Source organism: Somniosus microcephalus, chromosome 1 (assembly GCF_052327205.1).
Source record: "Somniosus microcephalus isolate GS21.2 chromosome 1, FLI_Smic_1.0, whole genome shotgun sequence".
NCBI classification, from domain to species: Eukaryota; Metazoa; Chordata; class Chondrichthyes; order Squaliformes; family Somniosidae; genus Somniosus; species Somniosus microcephalus.
This window is the reverse complement of record NC_140987.1, coordinates 51,704,398-51,717,690: the sequence shown is the minus strand read 5'-3', so window position 1 is coordinate 51,717,690 and position 13,293 is coordinate 51,704,398. Positions and strand designations below refer to the sequence as shown.

The 13,293-nt window shown below is 44.0% G+C and overlaps 1 protein-coding gene across 2 annotated transcripts in view; it reads right to left on the bottom strand.

Moving 5' to 3' along the window:
* Positions 1–13,293, bottom strand: part of LOC147124066 (cadherin-related family member 2-like) — a 189,510-nt gene that overhangs the window by 106,532 nt on the left and 69,685 nt on the right. For both annotated transcript variants that reach the window (XM_085980586.1, XM_085980646.1), the window contains exons 14-15: positions 1,679–1,843; positions 1,526–1,590 (exon numbers count right to left, since the gene is read on the bottom strand). In XM_085980586.1, coding sequence (XP_085836712.1) covers positions 1,526–1,590; positions 1,679–1,843 — 230 coding nt within the window. The remainder of the gene's footprint in view (positions 1–1,525; positions 1,591–1,678; positions 1,844–13,293) is intronic.

Sequence of the window (13,293 nt, the reverse complement as noted above, 5' to 3'; positions counted from 1 at the left end):
CTGGCAGGAAGTTCTTCCCGATGTACTGCATTCCATAAGGTCTCTGCTGTGCACCGCAACAAATGCTACTCCTCATGAGAGGATGTTCGGTTTCCCCAGGAAATCTTCCTCAGGTATTTCACTACCCGGGTGGTTGATGTCCCCGGACACTGTACTGCTACGAAAACATGTGAGAGGTCATAAGACTGATCCCTAGTGGAGGAAGTACAGCTCCTCCACGCCAATCCTCAGTACGCATATATCCAATACCCTGATGGACGTGAGGATACTGTTTCAATAAAGGACCTGGCTCCGGCAGGAGAAGAGAGAGCGATGCTGCTAGCGAAGATGCGGGTGTGGAGCACCGTGATGCGCCGCCTGTGGGGGTGGGATGCCCGGAGGTACAAGACGTACAAAACGTCATTTTGGAAAACCCAGCAGACGCCGGGACGGCGGAGGAACCTGAGCAAGTCCCTCAAGAGGTTCCTCGGCCGACGCTACGTCGCTCACTACGAACTGTAAAACCCCCGGTCAGACTTAACTTATAGGAGGGGTGAATGTGGTGAAATAAGTCTTATAAGTATATACCTTATTCTACCTGTGTATAGTTTCCTATTGTAATCTATTGTAACCCTGCTGTTTTCTTGGTTGGCCAGGAATGCTGATGTACTGTATACCACTCTGCTGTGCCATTGATTGTCCTGATCTGTTACTTCGCCCCTGGCTCCGCCTCCTAGTTCACTTCTGAGAAGCTGGTCAGAAGGCTAACATGTGTGTTCTGTTCTGTCCAGTTCTAAGCTATTAAAAGCCAACTGTTTGAGTTATTACTACCAGTCTCTGTAGCTATTTAAGGTATATCAAGTAGTGAAGAGGCTTCATCAGTGGTGGGCAATACGTTCGGCCATCCTATTAGGGTTTTACCGTCCACCGCTTATAGCGGACAAATCACGGTAACACCAACGTGCCGCTATAAGCGATGGGGTCTGCATCAGCAGTTCTCAAGATTGTGCTCCCTACGTCCAAGACCAAATCATCTAGAATAGCTGAGAAAAAAAGTGACCTCAGCACTGACCCCTACTATGGTACACCACTTCCAACCCTTCTCCAGTCTCAATAACACTCGTGCGTTAATGTAAAACGGGTGACAGCGAATCGGCAGCCTGCTATACATCTCTCCTGTTGAAGTAATGGCGGCGGAGCAGGAGCAGCACCGAGGAATTTCCCAGTCCATTGTTTGGTAAAACCATCAAACCATCCAATGATGGACAATTTGGTGACAATTTAAAGGTGGCTCAGGCCTTGGTAGGCAGATGATTCATATAAATAATAATGCTACATTTATAATCATAACAAAGCTGCTGGGACTATTAAATGGTTCTCTGTCCATAAACAAGTGGTCACTATGTCGAGATGACAATATACTCACACTACATTAACTTTACCTCACTTTGGATGCAACAAAGTTGCCAACATCGGTGATTTGACATTGGAGTTGGACTGGCCAGTGTCACCATGAACAGCTACATCTAAAGGTTAGGAAACTTACACGCTCTCAGATCCGAGCAGTTGATAGGTTATCTTGCTAAAATTTGCGCTATCAGCATCTGTAGCCTTTGGAAACATAAAAAAGATGGATGAACATGTTGTACACAAACAATTTTAAAATATCTTTCGATAATATCTCACTGCAGTTTCTTACGGTAATGGAAGTCACATTGTAGCCATTTGCACTATCTTCTGGGACCTCCAGTATAAAATAATCCTGGTTAAACACAGGGCTGTTGTCGTTTCTGTCTGTTATATCAACACGTACGATTGCAACTGAACTGAACATTTCTTGGGTCTCCAATTCAACAGCAAAAAGCTGAAAGAATGAAAATTGTGTACTTTGAGAAACTGTCATTCCAATTAAGCAGTCTGAAAAAAAATCATACCAAAGGGTGGTGAGCAGTTAACGAAAATAAAACAATGACGACAACTTACATTTATACCTTTAATGTAGAAAAAAGCCCCAAAGTTTTCCATTGAAGTGTGAAAGAAAGAACATGGAAACCAAGCCAAGGAGATAGTCGGAGGGCACCTTGGTCAAAGAGATGGGAAGAGAGTCTTAAAAGAGGAGAGGGAGGTGGAAGTGTGCAAGGGTTTAGGGAGACAATATTAGAACATAGGGACCAGGTGGCTGAAGGTACAGTCACGAGTAGTGAGGCGAAGTGAGGAACGGAATACACAGAAGGCCAGTGAAAGGAACGTTGCATTTGGTGGGAGGACATAGGACTGAGGGAGGTTACAAAGATAGGGAGGGGTGACGCCATGAAGGGATTTGAACACGAGGATGAGAATTTTAAATTTTAAATGTGAGGCATTGGGGGTCCAGTGTAGGCGGGTGAGGACAAGGCTGATGGGTGAGTGCGATCCCGCGCGGGGTGGGATACAGGCCGCAGAGTTTTGGATGAGCTGAAGTTTGCAGAGTGTTTTTTTTAATTCATTTTTTATTGGATGTGGGTATCGCTGCCAAGGCCAGCATTTATTGCCCATCCCTAATTGCCCTTGAGAAGGTGGTGGTGAGCCGCCGCCTTGAACTGCTGCTGTCCCTGTGGTGAAGGTACTCCCACAGTGCTGTTTGGGAGGGAGTTCCAGGATTTTGACCCAGCGACGATGAAGAATCGGCGATATACTTCTAAGTCAGGATGGTGTGTGACTTGGAGGGTAACTTGAAGGTGGTGGTGTTCCCATGCACCTGCTGCCCTTGTCCTAGGTGGAAGAGGTCGCGGGTTTGGGAGGTGCTGCCGAAGAAGCCTTGGCGAGTTGCTGCAGTGCATCTTGTAGATGGTACACACTGCTGCCACGGTGCGCTGGTGGTGCAGGGAGTGAATGTTTAAGGTGGTGGATGGGGTGCAACTCAAGTGGGCTGCTTTGTCTTGGATGGTGTCGAGCTTCTCGAGGGTTGTTGGAGCTGCACTCATCCAGGCAAGTGGAGAGTGTGGGGGATGGGAGGCAGAATCAGCGTGCAGCAGTGGTCCAAATGGAGGAAGCTCAGAGCTGCTTCGCCACTGGCTCTCACTTTGACCTATTCAGGTGAGGCTAATGGTGACTTGATGGGCGGGTCGCGGGAGAGCTGCAGCAGCGCGAGAAAACCCAGGAGAAGCGGAAATCAGGCGGAAACAACTTCCAGCTGAATTTCCTTGCAAAATAGTATCCAATGCTGTTCTTGCATAGTAAGTGTACCAGAAAGAACAAGGAAATTCACCCCCAAGGACATTGCTGGTTGAAGTCTGAGCTAAATAAACTCAACATTACATCTATTATATGTTATTCAGTATAATATAATCATTTCAATTACATCAGAAATTTGGCAACTTAACAATTAATTACAAACACAAAACCTCAGTAATCTAATTCGTCACATTTATTGTTTTTTTTAACTGAAGTGAACCAATGAAATTAACTAAAATCAATATAATCGGCTTTTGTTGGAACAACATCAAGCTTAAAAGGCATGCTACTGTACTGAAAATATTTGCATGAGCAACAAAACAGGCATCCATTGTAAACAGCCCGCTCCACTTTGCTGAACGTAAATAAAATCATTCAATCGGATCAAATCTGATGTGGCCAAACATCAGTGAAGGGAACGATTCATGAGAAGGCAATGCGGAGCAGCCCTATCTCTGTTCTGAAAGAGTTCAGAAAATGGCACTTCAATGCGGTTTTAGAACTGTCGGTAAATACCAAAGATGCAAAGGTTATTTAAATCTTGCCAGTTATTGCTAACTATACCAATTGAGAAGGTTCAGTATCTTTAGAGGTTAGCATTAAAAAAATCATGGCAGTTTAAGAACTCTTGGCATAATGTTTGCTGCACACACATTAAATCCTACATAATGGCTGTACGTGCATCTTCACAATAGACAGTATTGAAAATTCTCCGCAAACTATTACCCCATCACCATTCTCCCTCTCCTCTCCAAGGTTTTGGAGCGTGTTATCATCTCCCATCTCTGCCCATCTTTCCACAATGCCATATTTCAATCTCCAATCAGGATTCTGCTCTTGCCACAGCACCGAAACGGCCCGAACCAAAGTCACAAATGACAGCCCCTGTGGCTGTAACCATGGTGAACTATCCCTCCTCACCCACCTCAACCTCTCTGTGGTCTTTGACACGGTTGAACATACCTCTCCATTGTCCAGCACCTTGGGACTGTCCTCACCTTGTTCCAGTCTTACCTATCCAATCGTCGCCAGATTTTCTCCAGCAATGTCTTCTCTTCCAGCCCCCAAACCATTACCTCTAGAGTCCCCCAAGGATCTAACTTTGGCCCTCTACTCTTTCTCATCTACCCTTTGCTGACATCATCTGCAGACATAGGGTCGGCTTCTACATGCATACAGACGACACCCTGCACCACCTGTTGCGACCTCTCCACTGCCTCTGTGTTGTCAGACTGCGTGACTGACATCCAGCCATTGTCTTTGGCTCCTGCCATAAATTCTGTTCCCTACCCACCGATTCCATCCCCCTCCCTGGACACTGACTCAGACAGAACCAGACTGTTCACAATCTCAACATACGATTTTATCATGAGCTAAGCTTCCAACCATATTCTCTCTATCACAAAGACCGCCTACTACTCTGTAGCATCACCTGCCTCCACCCTTACCTCAGTCTACCTGCCACTGAAACCCTCATCCATGCCTTTGTCACCTCAGGACTCAACTATTCCAATGCTCTCCTGGACACCATTCCCTCCTCCACCCTCCGAAAAGTTCAGCTCATCCAAAGTTTTACTGCCCGTACCCTTTACCGCACTGAGCCCCACTCGCCCATCACACCTATCCTCGCTAATCTATTTCAATCTCCCAGTCGCCCAACAGCTCAGCTTTAAATTTCTGATCCTCACGTTTAACTCTCCTCTTTTCCTCACCATTCCCTATCTCTGTATCTTCCTTTAGCCCCAAACCCCCTCCCATACTCTGATCCCTTGTGTATCCCCCCTCTCTTCGCCCCACCATTGGCAGTCAGTCATCTAGGCCTCATGCTCTTATGGTTTCCTGCACCTCCTGGCTCCACATTCAGGTAAGTACTTATTGGTGGCGGCCTGCAAGGACCACTGGCTAGGCTGCATGTAGACCTGATTCTCCTGAATGCAGCCAGCCGGCAGCGTCCAACGCAGAGCAATTGGATAAAGGAGGCAGCAGGCAGATGTTAGGCCCCTTATTTGCATCGGCAAAGGGCCAACAACTGTTTCAGGGGTGGGCCTTAGACACCTCTTTTGATGCCTACACCAATATGGCAGTGATGCACTTCAGCCATGGAATATGCGCGTGCACGCCGCCCGCCATGTTGGATGCTTTGACGCCAGGTTTACGCCTGCAAAACGGCCGTCATCAAATCACTGGGCCCCGGTTTACTCTGTAAACGGAACTTCCGACACACTTCTGGCAAAGTTACAGCGCCGGAGAAGGAAGAGCTGTGAGGAAATTCCGAGCTAGTGTAGTAAGCACGCGTCATGAGTTTTCAATGCACACAGGTGACATACCATTTTTACCCCTGCTAGCAGATCTTGTGACATTTTTCATGGTGGATCCAATTACACGTGTGCAGATTGGTGGGTGGGGGGGGGGGGGGGGGCGTCGGAGGCTGCGCACATACAATCAAGATCCAATGTAAAGAAACAGCCAGAAAGCACCAAGCGTGAAACAACAGCAACAATTTACATCAAGAACAAAATTATTTGGCTAGAATTTTGCATTAAAAAAACTAACCAAAAAAGGCTTCAATTGTGGACAATAGATGTCATGGTTTTCCCTTATAGTGAATATAGCTCCAAAGGAATCCCTTAGCTGTGAAGCACTTTGAGAATGTTTGATGCACTCATTAAATGACGATTATCTGATTGCAACTTTACAAATGTGACAGACGCTTTGGATGTGTGAAGGGCAATTTGCTCATGCCCCATGTCTGCACGCTAGGTGCAAGAATTTTAATATACTCTATGACCCATTGAGTCTCCCATGGTGTTACCTATGGTGTGTCGGAGAATAAACTGCCTTATCCCATGTAACGTACAGTATATTACCAGGGCCATTGATTTATAATGATCAAGTAAGTCAAATTGTGTAATTGAGAGGGTTACCAATATTTTCAGACTTAAATCCCACGGCATGTACATATTTGTATGGAAACAGTAAGTCTTGATTACTATTACCAGGATGAGAAATGAAAGAAGCAGAATGTCATGACAAACCTGCAGCTGCCTCTGTTAGGCACCTTAACGTCATTTCCTCCCTACAGGGAGTGGGAAAAAGAAAGCCTTGCATCTATATAAAGAAGACTTGCATTTATATAGCCCCTTTCACATCCCAAAGCACTTTACAGCTAATTAAGTAGTTTTAGCAGACAGGTCTCATCTGAAAGATGGCACCTCTAACAGTGCAACACTCTCTCAGTGTAAAGGAAATCGCCATATTCCAAGAGATACACCATCCTATGAATGGAATTTTGACTTTATTAAAACATGAAAACTGGGTTTAAAAGTCTGGAAAGCCTCGACGACACAGGTTGCAAACAGAACACAGGCTTTTGAGATATGATGAAGTGTTAACACAAAAGTTGTAAACAACACACAAGCTTTTGAAATGGAAATTGATTGTTAATACTGAGACAATAGCCCTGTTGAAACAGCAGGCTGGAGGTTCCTCTATGTCTGAACATTGGAACCAACACAATAGCTATGCCCAAGTAAAGGGTTAAAAATTAACACTCCGAACAGAATCACAGAATATTAAAAAATCATGTGTCTTTATAAAAGTAACATCAAATGAAACAGGAAACACGATTATATTTGCAACCAATTGAAGTAGCTAAGAAATGCAACAAACACCCTAGTTGAAGTGTCTTTGATTTACATATTGTAAAAGGTACCAACAGAACACTTTGAAAATATGACTTCAATAGATGACACCAAGCAATCACATTGTGTTTGTGTTGAACTTGGAACACATAGGAGTCACGATGACTGCTTCCAAACAGCTAGGTGATTTTAGAATTGAATGGAAGACCTTCGATAAGAATGACATCAAATAAAGGAAGGAATCACTATAATAAAGAGAAATGATATTGGGTCAAAGGAGCAGGATAGTGAAACAGTTTGGGTGGAGGTAAGGAATAATAAGGGGAAAAAACACTAGTGGGTGTAGTCTATAGGCCTCCGAACAGTTGCAACTCTGTTGGACGGAGTATTAATCAGGAAATAGTTGAGGCTTGTAATAAGGGAACAGCTATAATTATGGGGGATTTTAATTATCATATTAACTGGACAAATCAAATTGGGCAGAGCAGCCTTGAGGAAGAGTTCATTGAGTGTATTAGGGATGGGTTTCTTGAGCAGTATGTAACTGAACCGACCAGGGGGCAAGCAACCTTAGATTTGGTCCTGTGTAATGACACAGGATTAATTAAAAATGTCCTAGTAAAGGATCCCCTTGGAATGAGTGACCATAACATGGTTGAGTTCCATATTCAATTAGAGGGTGAGAAGGTTGGATCTCAAACAAGCGTGCTGAGCTTAAATAAAGGAGACTATGAAGGTATGAGAGCGGAATTAATTAGAGTGGACTGGGAAAATAGATTAAAGGGTAAGACGGTACATGACCAGTGGTGTACATTTAAGGAGTTATTTTACAACTTCCAAGAAAAATATATTCCACTGAGGAAAAAAGGGTGTAAAAGAAAAGATAGCCATCCGTGGCTAAGTAAAGTAATTAAGGATAGTATCCGACTAAAAACAAGGGCATATAAGGTAGCCAAATCTAGTGGGAGGATGGAAGATTGGGAAGTCTTTAAAAGACAGCAAAAAATAACAAAAAGATTGATTAAGAAAGGGAAGATAGATTATGAAAGTAAATTAGCAAAAAATATAAAAACAGACAGTAAAAGTTTCTATAGTTATATAAAAAGAAAAAGGGTGGCTAAAGTAAATGTTGGTCCCTTAGAGGATGAGACCGGGAAATTAATGGTGGGAAACATGGAGATGGCAAAAACACTGAACAATTATTTTGTATCAGTCTTTACAGTAGAGGACACTAAGAATATCCCAACACTGGACAAACAGGGGGCTCTAGGGGGGGAGGAACTAAATACAATTAAAATCACTAAGGAAGTGGTACTTGGTAAAATAATGGGACTCAAGGCGGATAAATCCCCTGGACCTGATGGCTTGCATCCCAGGGTCTTGAGGGAAGTAGCGGTAGGGATTGTGGATGCATTGGTAATAATTTTCCAAAACTCACTGGACTCAGCAAAGGTCCCGGCAGATTGGAAAACTGCTAATGTAACACCCTTATTTAAAAAGGGTAGTAGGCAGAAGGCTGGAAACTATAGACCTGTTAGCCTAACATCTGTGGTTGGTAAAATGTTAGAGTCCATTATTAAGGAGATAGTAACGGGACATTTGGATAAACATAATTTAATAGGGCAAACTCAGCATGGTTTCATGAAGGGGAAATCATGTTTAACAAATTTGCTTGAGTTTTTTGAGGAAGTAACATACAGGGTGGATAAAGGGGAACCAGTGGACGTAGTGTATTTAGACTTCCAAAAGGCATTTGACAAGGTGCCACACAAAAGATTATTGCTCAAGATAAAAAATCACGGGATTGGGGGTAATATTCTGGCATGGGTGGAGGATTGGCTCTCTAACAGAAAGCAGAGAGTTGGGATAAATGGTTCATTCTCAGATTGGCAACCAGTAACTAGTGGTGTTCCGCAGGGGTCAATGCTGGGTCCCCAACTCTTTACAATCTACATTAACGATTTGGAGGAGGGGACCGAGTGTAACATATCAAAGTTTGCAGATGATACAAAGATGGGACGGAAAGTAGTGAGTGAGGAGGACATAAAAAACCTGCAAAGGGACATAGACAGGCTAAGTAAGTGGGCAGAGATTTGGCAGATGGAATACAATACTGGAAAGTGTGAGGTTATGCACTTTGGCAGGAAAAATCATAGAGCAAGTTATTATCTTAATGGCAAGAAACTGGAAAGTACTGTAGTACAAAGGGATCTGGGGGTCCTGGTGCACGAAACTCAAAAAGTTAGTATGCAGGTGCAGCAAGTGATCAAGAAGGCCAATGGAATGTTGGCTTTTATTGCTAGGGGGTTGGAATATAAAAACAGGGAGGTATTGCTGCAGTTGTACAAGGTATTGGTGAGGCCGCACCTGGAATACTGCATACAGTTTTGGTGTCCATACTTAAGAAAAGACATACTTGCTCTCGAGTCAGTACAAAGAAGGTTCACTCGGTTAATCCCGGGGATGAGGGGGTGGTCATATGAGGAGAGGTTGAGTAGATTGGGACTCTACTCATTGGAGTTCAGAAGAATGAGAGGCGATCTTATTGAAACATATAAGATTGTGAAGGGGCTTGATCGGGTGGATGCGGTGAGGATGTTCCCAATGATGGGTGAAACTAGAACTAGGGGGCATAATCTTAAAATAAGGGGCTGCTCATTCAAAACTGAGATGAGGAGAAACTTCTTCACTCAGAGGGTGGTAGGTTTGTGGAATTTGCTGCCCCAGAAAGCTGTGGAAGCTACATCATTAAATAAATTTAAAACAGAAATAGATAGTTTCCTAGAAGTAAAGAGAATAAAGGGTTACGGGGAGCGGGCAGGAAATTGGACATGAGTCTGGGTTCGGAATGGTCATGGCCCTGTGGGTAGTGGAGCGGGCCCAGGGGCCGTGTAGCCTTGTTCTGCTCCTACTGTGTTCTAATTCTGTTAGATTTCAGGAGATGGTTTTATTCCTGTTCCTGGCTGGGGTGGAGATCGCCTTTACAGAAGGTAAGTACTGCAGAAAATATAGGGACAGAGTGATCTCCTGGAAGAATTTCGATCGCCTAGATGGGTCGGAGAGGAATTTCCCAGATTTTTTTCTCCCAAATTGGCCATTGGGTCTTTATCTGGTTTTTCGCCTCTCCCGGGAGATCACATGGGTTCGGGTGGATGCAGAGTGATAGAAGATTTGAGGTTAGGATCAGATCAGCCATGATCTTATTGAATGATGGAGCAGGCTCGAGGGGCCGATTGGCCTACTCCTGCTCCTATTTCTTATGTTCTTATGTTCTTAAATACTACTGTCATATTGTTTTTTATGATAAGTTTTGAAACACCTATACAGCAGACAGGATTCTGAGAGTCAACAGCTAAATTGACAGTAAGAATAGAAAAGAATTCAATAAAGAATGAGTAGAGATAATTAGCTTACATCAGCAGAAAACTTCAAAGAATAAACCACTAAAAAAAATATATAAAAATAGAACTTTTCAGATGGAAAGTCAGAAGTCGCTGGAAAGGGCAAGCGATTCTCAACTTCAGCGGCATGCTCTAAGTTTTTAATTCTTTGAGTCTCGGGGATCAAAAAGGTACTCTTATTTGATTTTGGTGGATATTCTGGATTAAGAAATGTAAAAATGTACGAAGTTAAGATTGAGAATAAGGATCTCCGAGAATAAGAAGTGTAAGCTATTTGTATTTCGAACTGTTAAAGTTGCGATTGACTCAACAGCTGTTAACTGTATGTCAGCTCTAAAATAAATCTATATATTTTTAGAATTGTCTCAAGTAGTATTTCTGTATCAAACTCACAAACTCAATTTCTGTACACTCTTTTGTAAGGAGTTGCAGAATTCTGGGGGGGGGGGGAGGGGTTCCGGATCTTCATAATATCCGGAAGGTTACAGTCTAGTTAAACTTATTAAAAGTGCTATCTGGAGGATGGTAACATCTTTACGTCGTTCCTTTCCTTTAGAGAGAGATAGCCTGGACCTTTAGACCCAATTAAGCGTCTTATAGAATTCAGCTGTCTCTAACTTTAGTTGAAGGTGAACATCTGGGGAATATGCCTGGTCTGGGGTAGTCCAAATTGGGCTAGGACTAGTAATTATCCCTTCATCAGTATTGCACTGGAATATCAGGATTTTGTACTCAAATCACTGGAGTGGGACTTGAACCGACAACCTTCTAACTTAGAAGCAAGATTACTACCACTGAGCCACACCTGAAACCTCAATGAGCTCAGGACATCCCAAAGTGCTTTACAGCCAATTTTGAAGTACCTTTTGAAGTGTTGTTACTGTTGTAATGTAGGAAATGCAGCAGCCAATTTGTGCACAGCAAGGTCCCTCAGTACAGCACTGCGGTGTCAACCTAAATTATGTGCTCAAGTCCCTGGAGTGGGTTCTCGAACGCACAACCTTCTGACTCAGAGGAGAGAGTGCTACCCACTAAGCCACGTCTGACACAGCTGAGAGGTTGAAGGTTGGGGAGACCACTCGCTCATGTTAGAATCAAAGAATCATAGAAAGATACAGCACAGAAGGAGGCCATTCTGCCCATCGTGCCTGCCTCTTTGGTAGAACTTTCTAATTAGTTCCACTCCCCTGCCCTTTCCCCATGGCCCTGTCATTTTTTTCCCCTTCAAGTATTTATCCAATGGGGAGAAAGCAGGGACAGGGTACTGAGTTTGGATGATCAGCCATGATCTCATTGAATGGCGGAGCAGGCTCGAGGGGCCGAATGGCCTACTCCTGCTCCTATCTTCTATGTTTCTATGTTAATTCCCTTTTGAAAGTTACTATTGAATTTGCTTCCGCCACCTTTTCAGGCAGTGTATCCAGATCACAATAACTCGCTGTGTAAAAAAATGTTTCCTCACGTCGCCTTTGGTTCTTTTGCCAATCACTTTAAATCTGTCTCCTCTGGTTACTGGCCCTTCTGTCACTGGAAACAGTTTCTCCTTATTTACTCTATCAAAATGCTTCATGATTTTGAACACCTATATCAAATCTCCCCTTAACCTTCTCTGCTCTAAGGAGAACAACCCCAGCTTCTTCAGTCTCTCCTCAAGTGCATTTCTTCACCCCTGGTACCATTCTAGTAAATCTCTTCTACACCCTCTCTAAGGCCTTGACATCCTTCCTAAAGTGTGGTGCCCAGAATTGAACACAATACTCCAGCTGGGGTCTAACCAGTGTTTTATAAAGGTTTAGCATAACTTTCTTGCTTTTGTACTCTATGGGGCTGGATTTTCCAAGCCCCGAGGAGGCGGGCATGGTGGCGGGACAGCCGGTAAATTTGGAGAAAGTGGGGGCGGATGGCAAACCCGCCCCCATCCCGCCTCCGTGCCCTTTTGCCAGGAGGCGGGAAGATGTGCAGCTTCGGGTCCTGTCTGCTGGAGGTGGGAAAGGTATTTAATCCTTTTAACTGCCTGTTAACAGATAGTTAACAGGCAGAAAAAAGGATTAGTGCCATTTTACCTTCACAGCTGAAGGCTTCCCAAACTCGGAGAACCCCACCGGGTTGGAGGAGACGTGGAGGAGGTCTGCGGCGGTCGGAGGCACCTGGAAGTAAGATGTAGAGGTGAGTGATGAGTGCAAGTGTGGAGTGGTAAGTATGTAAGGTGAGTGATAAGTTTTAAAAAGTGTTCACTTACCTTGTTTTCTTCCTACAGTCTTCAGCCGCGGTGGATCGGGAGAGCCGACATCCTCCTTGTCAATTTCACAGACTGGCTGTTGGAACCTCCGATCCAACATCCATGTGAAATTTACAAATTTGAAAGGTTTGATGAGTTCTGAACACAAGGACTCATCAAACTAAAGAGAATGTCTGTGTTTGACAGCTTCACAGAGCTGTCAAACACTGACATTTCTTCTTTCAAGAAGTCTTGACAGATAGCACGTCTGATGTTGACGTGCTCTGTCAGTGACTTCCTCCCTAATTGGCCTGCTGAGCCCGCAGGGCGGGCTTAACAAGCTCAATCAGGTGAAAATCCCTCTGGTTGGTCAGGCGAGGATGGAGGCGGGACATTGACACGACAAGCAGCAGTCCCGCCTCCAACTCACCTCCATTCACAAAATCCAGCCCTGTGCCTCTATTAATAAATCTAAGGATCCCACATGCTTTTCTTAACAGCCTTCTCAGCTTGTCCTGCTACCTTCAAAGATTTGTGTCCATACACCCCCAGGTCTCTCTGTTCCTGCACCCTCTTTACAATTGTATCATTTAGTTTATATTGCCTCTCCTCATTCTTCCTACCAAAACGTATCACTTCACACTTCTCTGCATTAAATTTCATCTGCCATGTGTCTGCCCAATTCACCAGTCTGTCCATGTCCTCCAGAAGTCTGTTTCTATCCTCCTCATTGTTTACTATATTTCCGAGTTGCGTATCATGGGCTGTTATGAGCTTTTTTCTCCTTTAAGAAGAATGTAATAAGTGAGAATGCCGTCTGATTGTCATGAGAGGCAGCTAA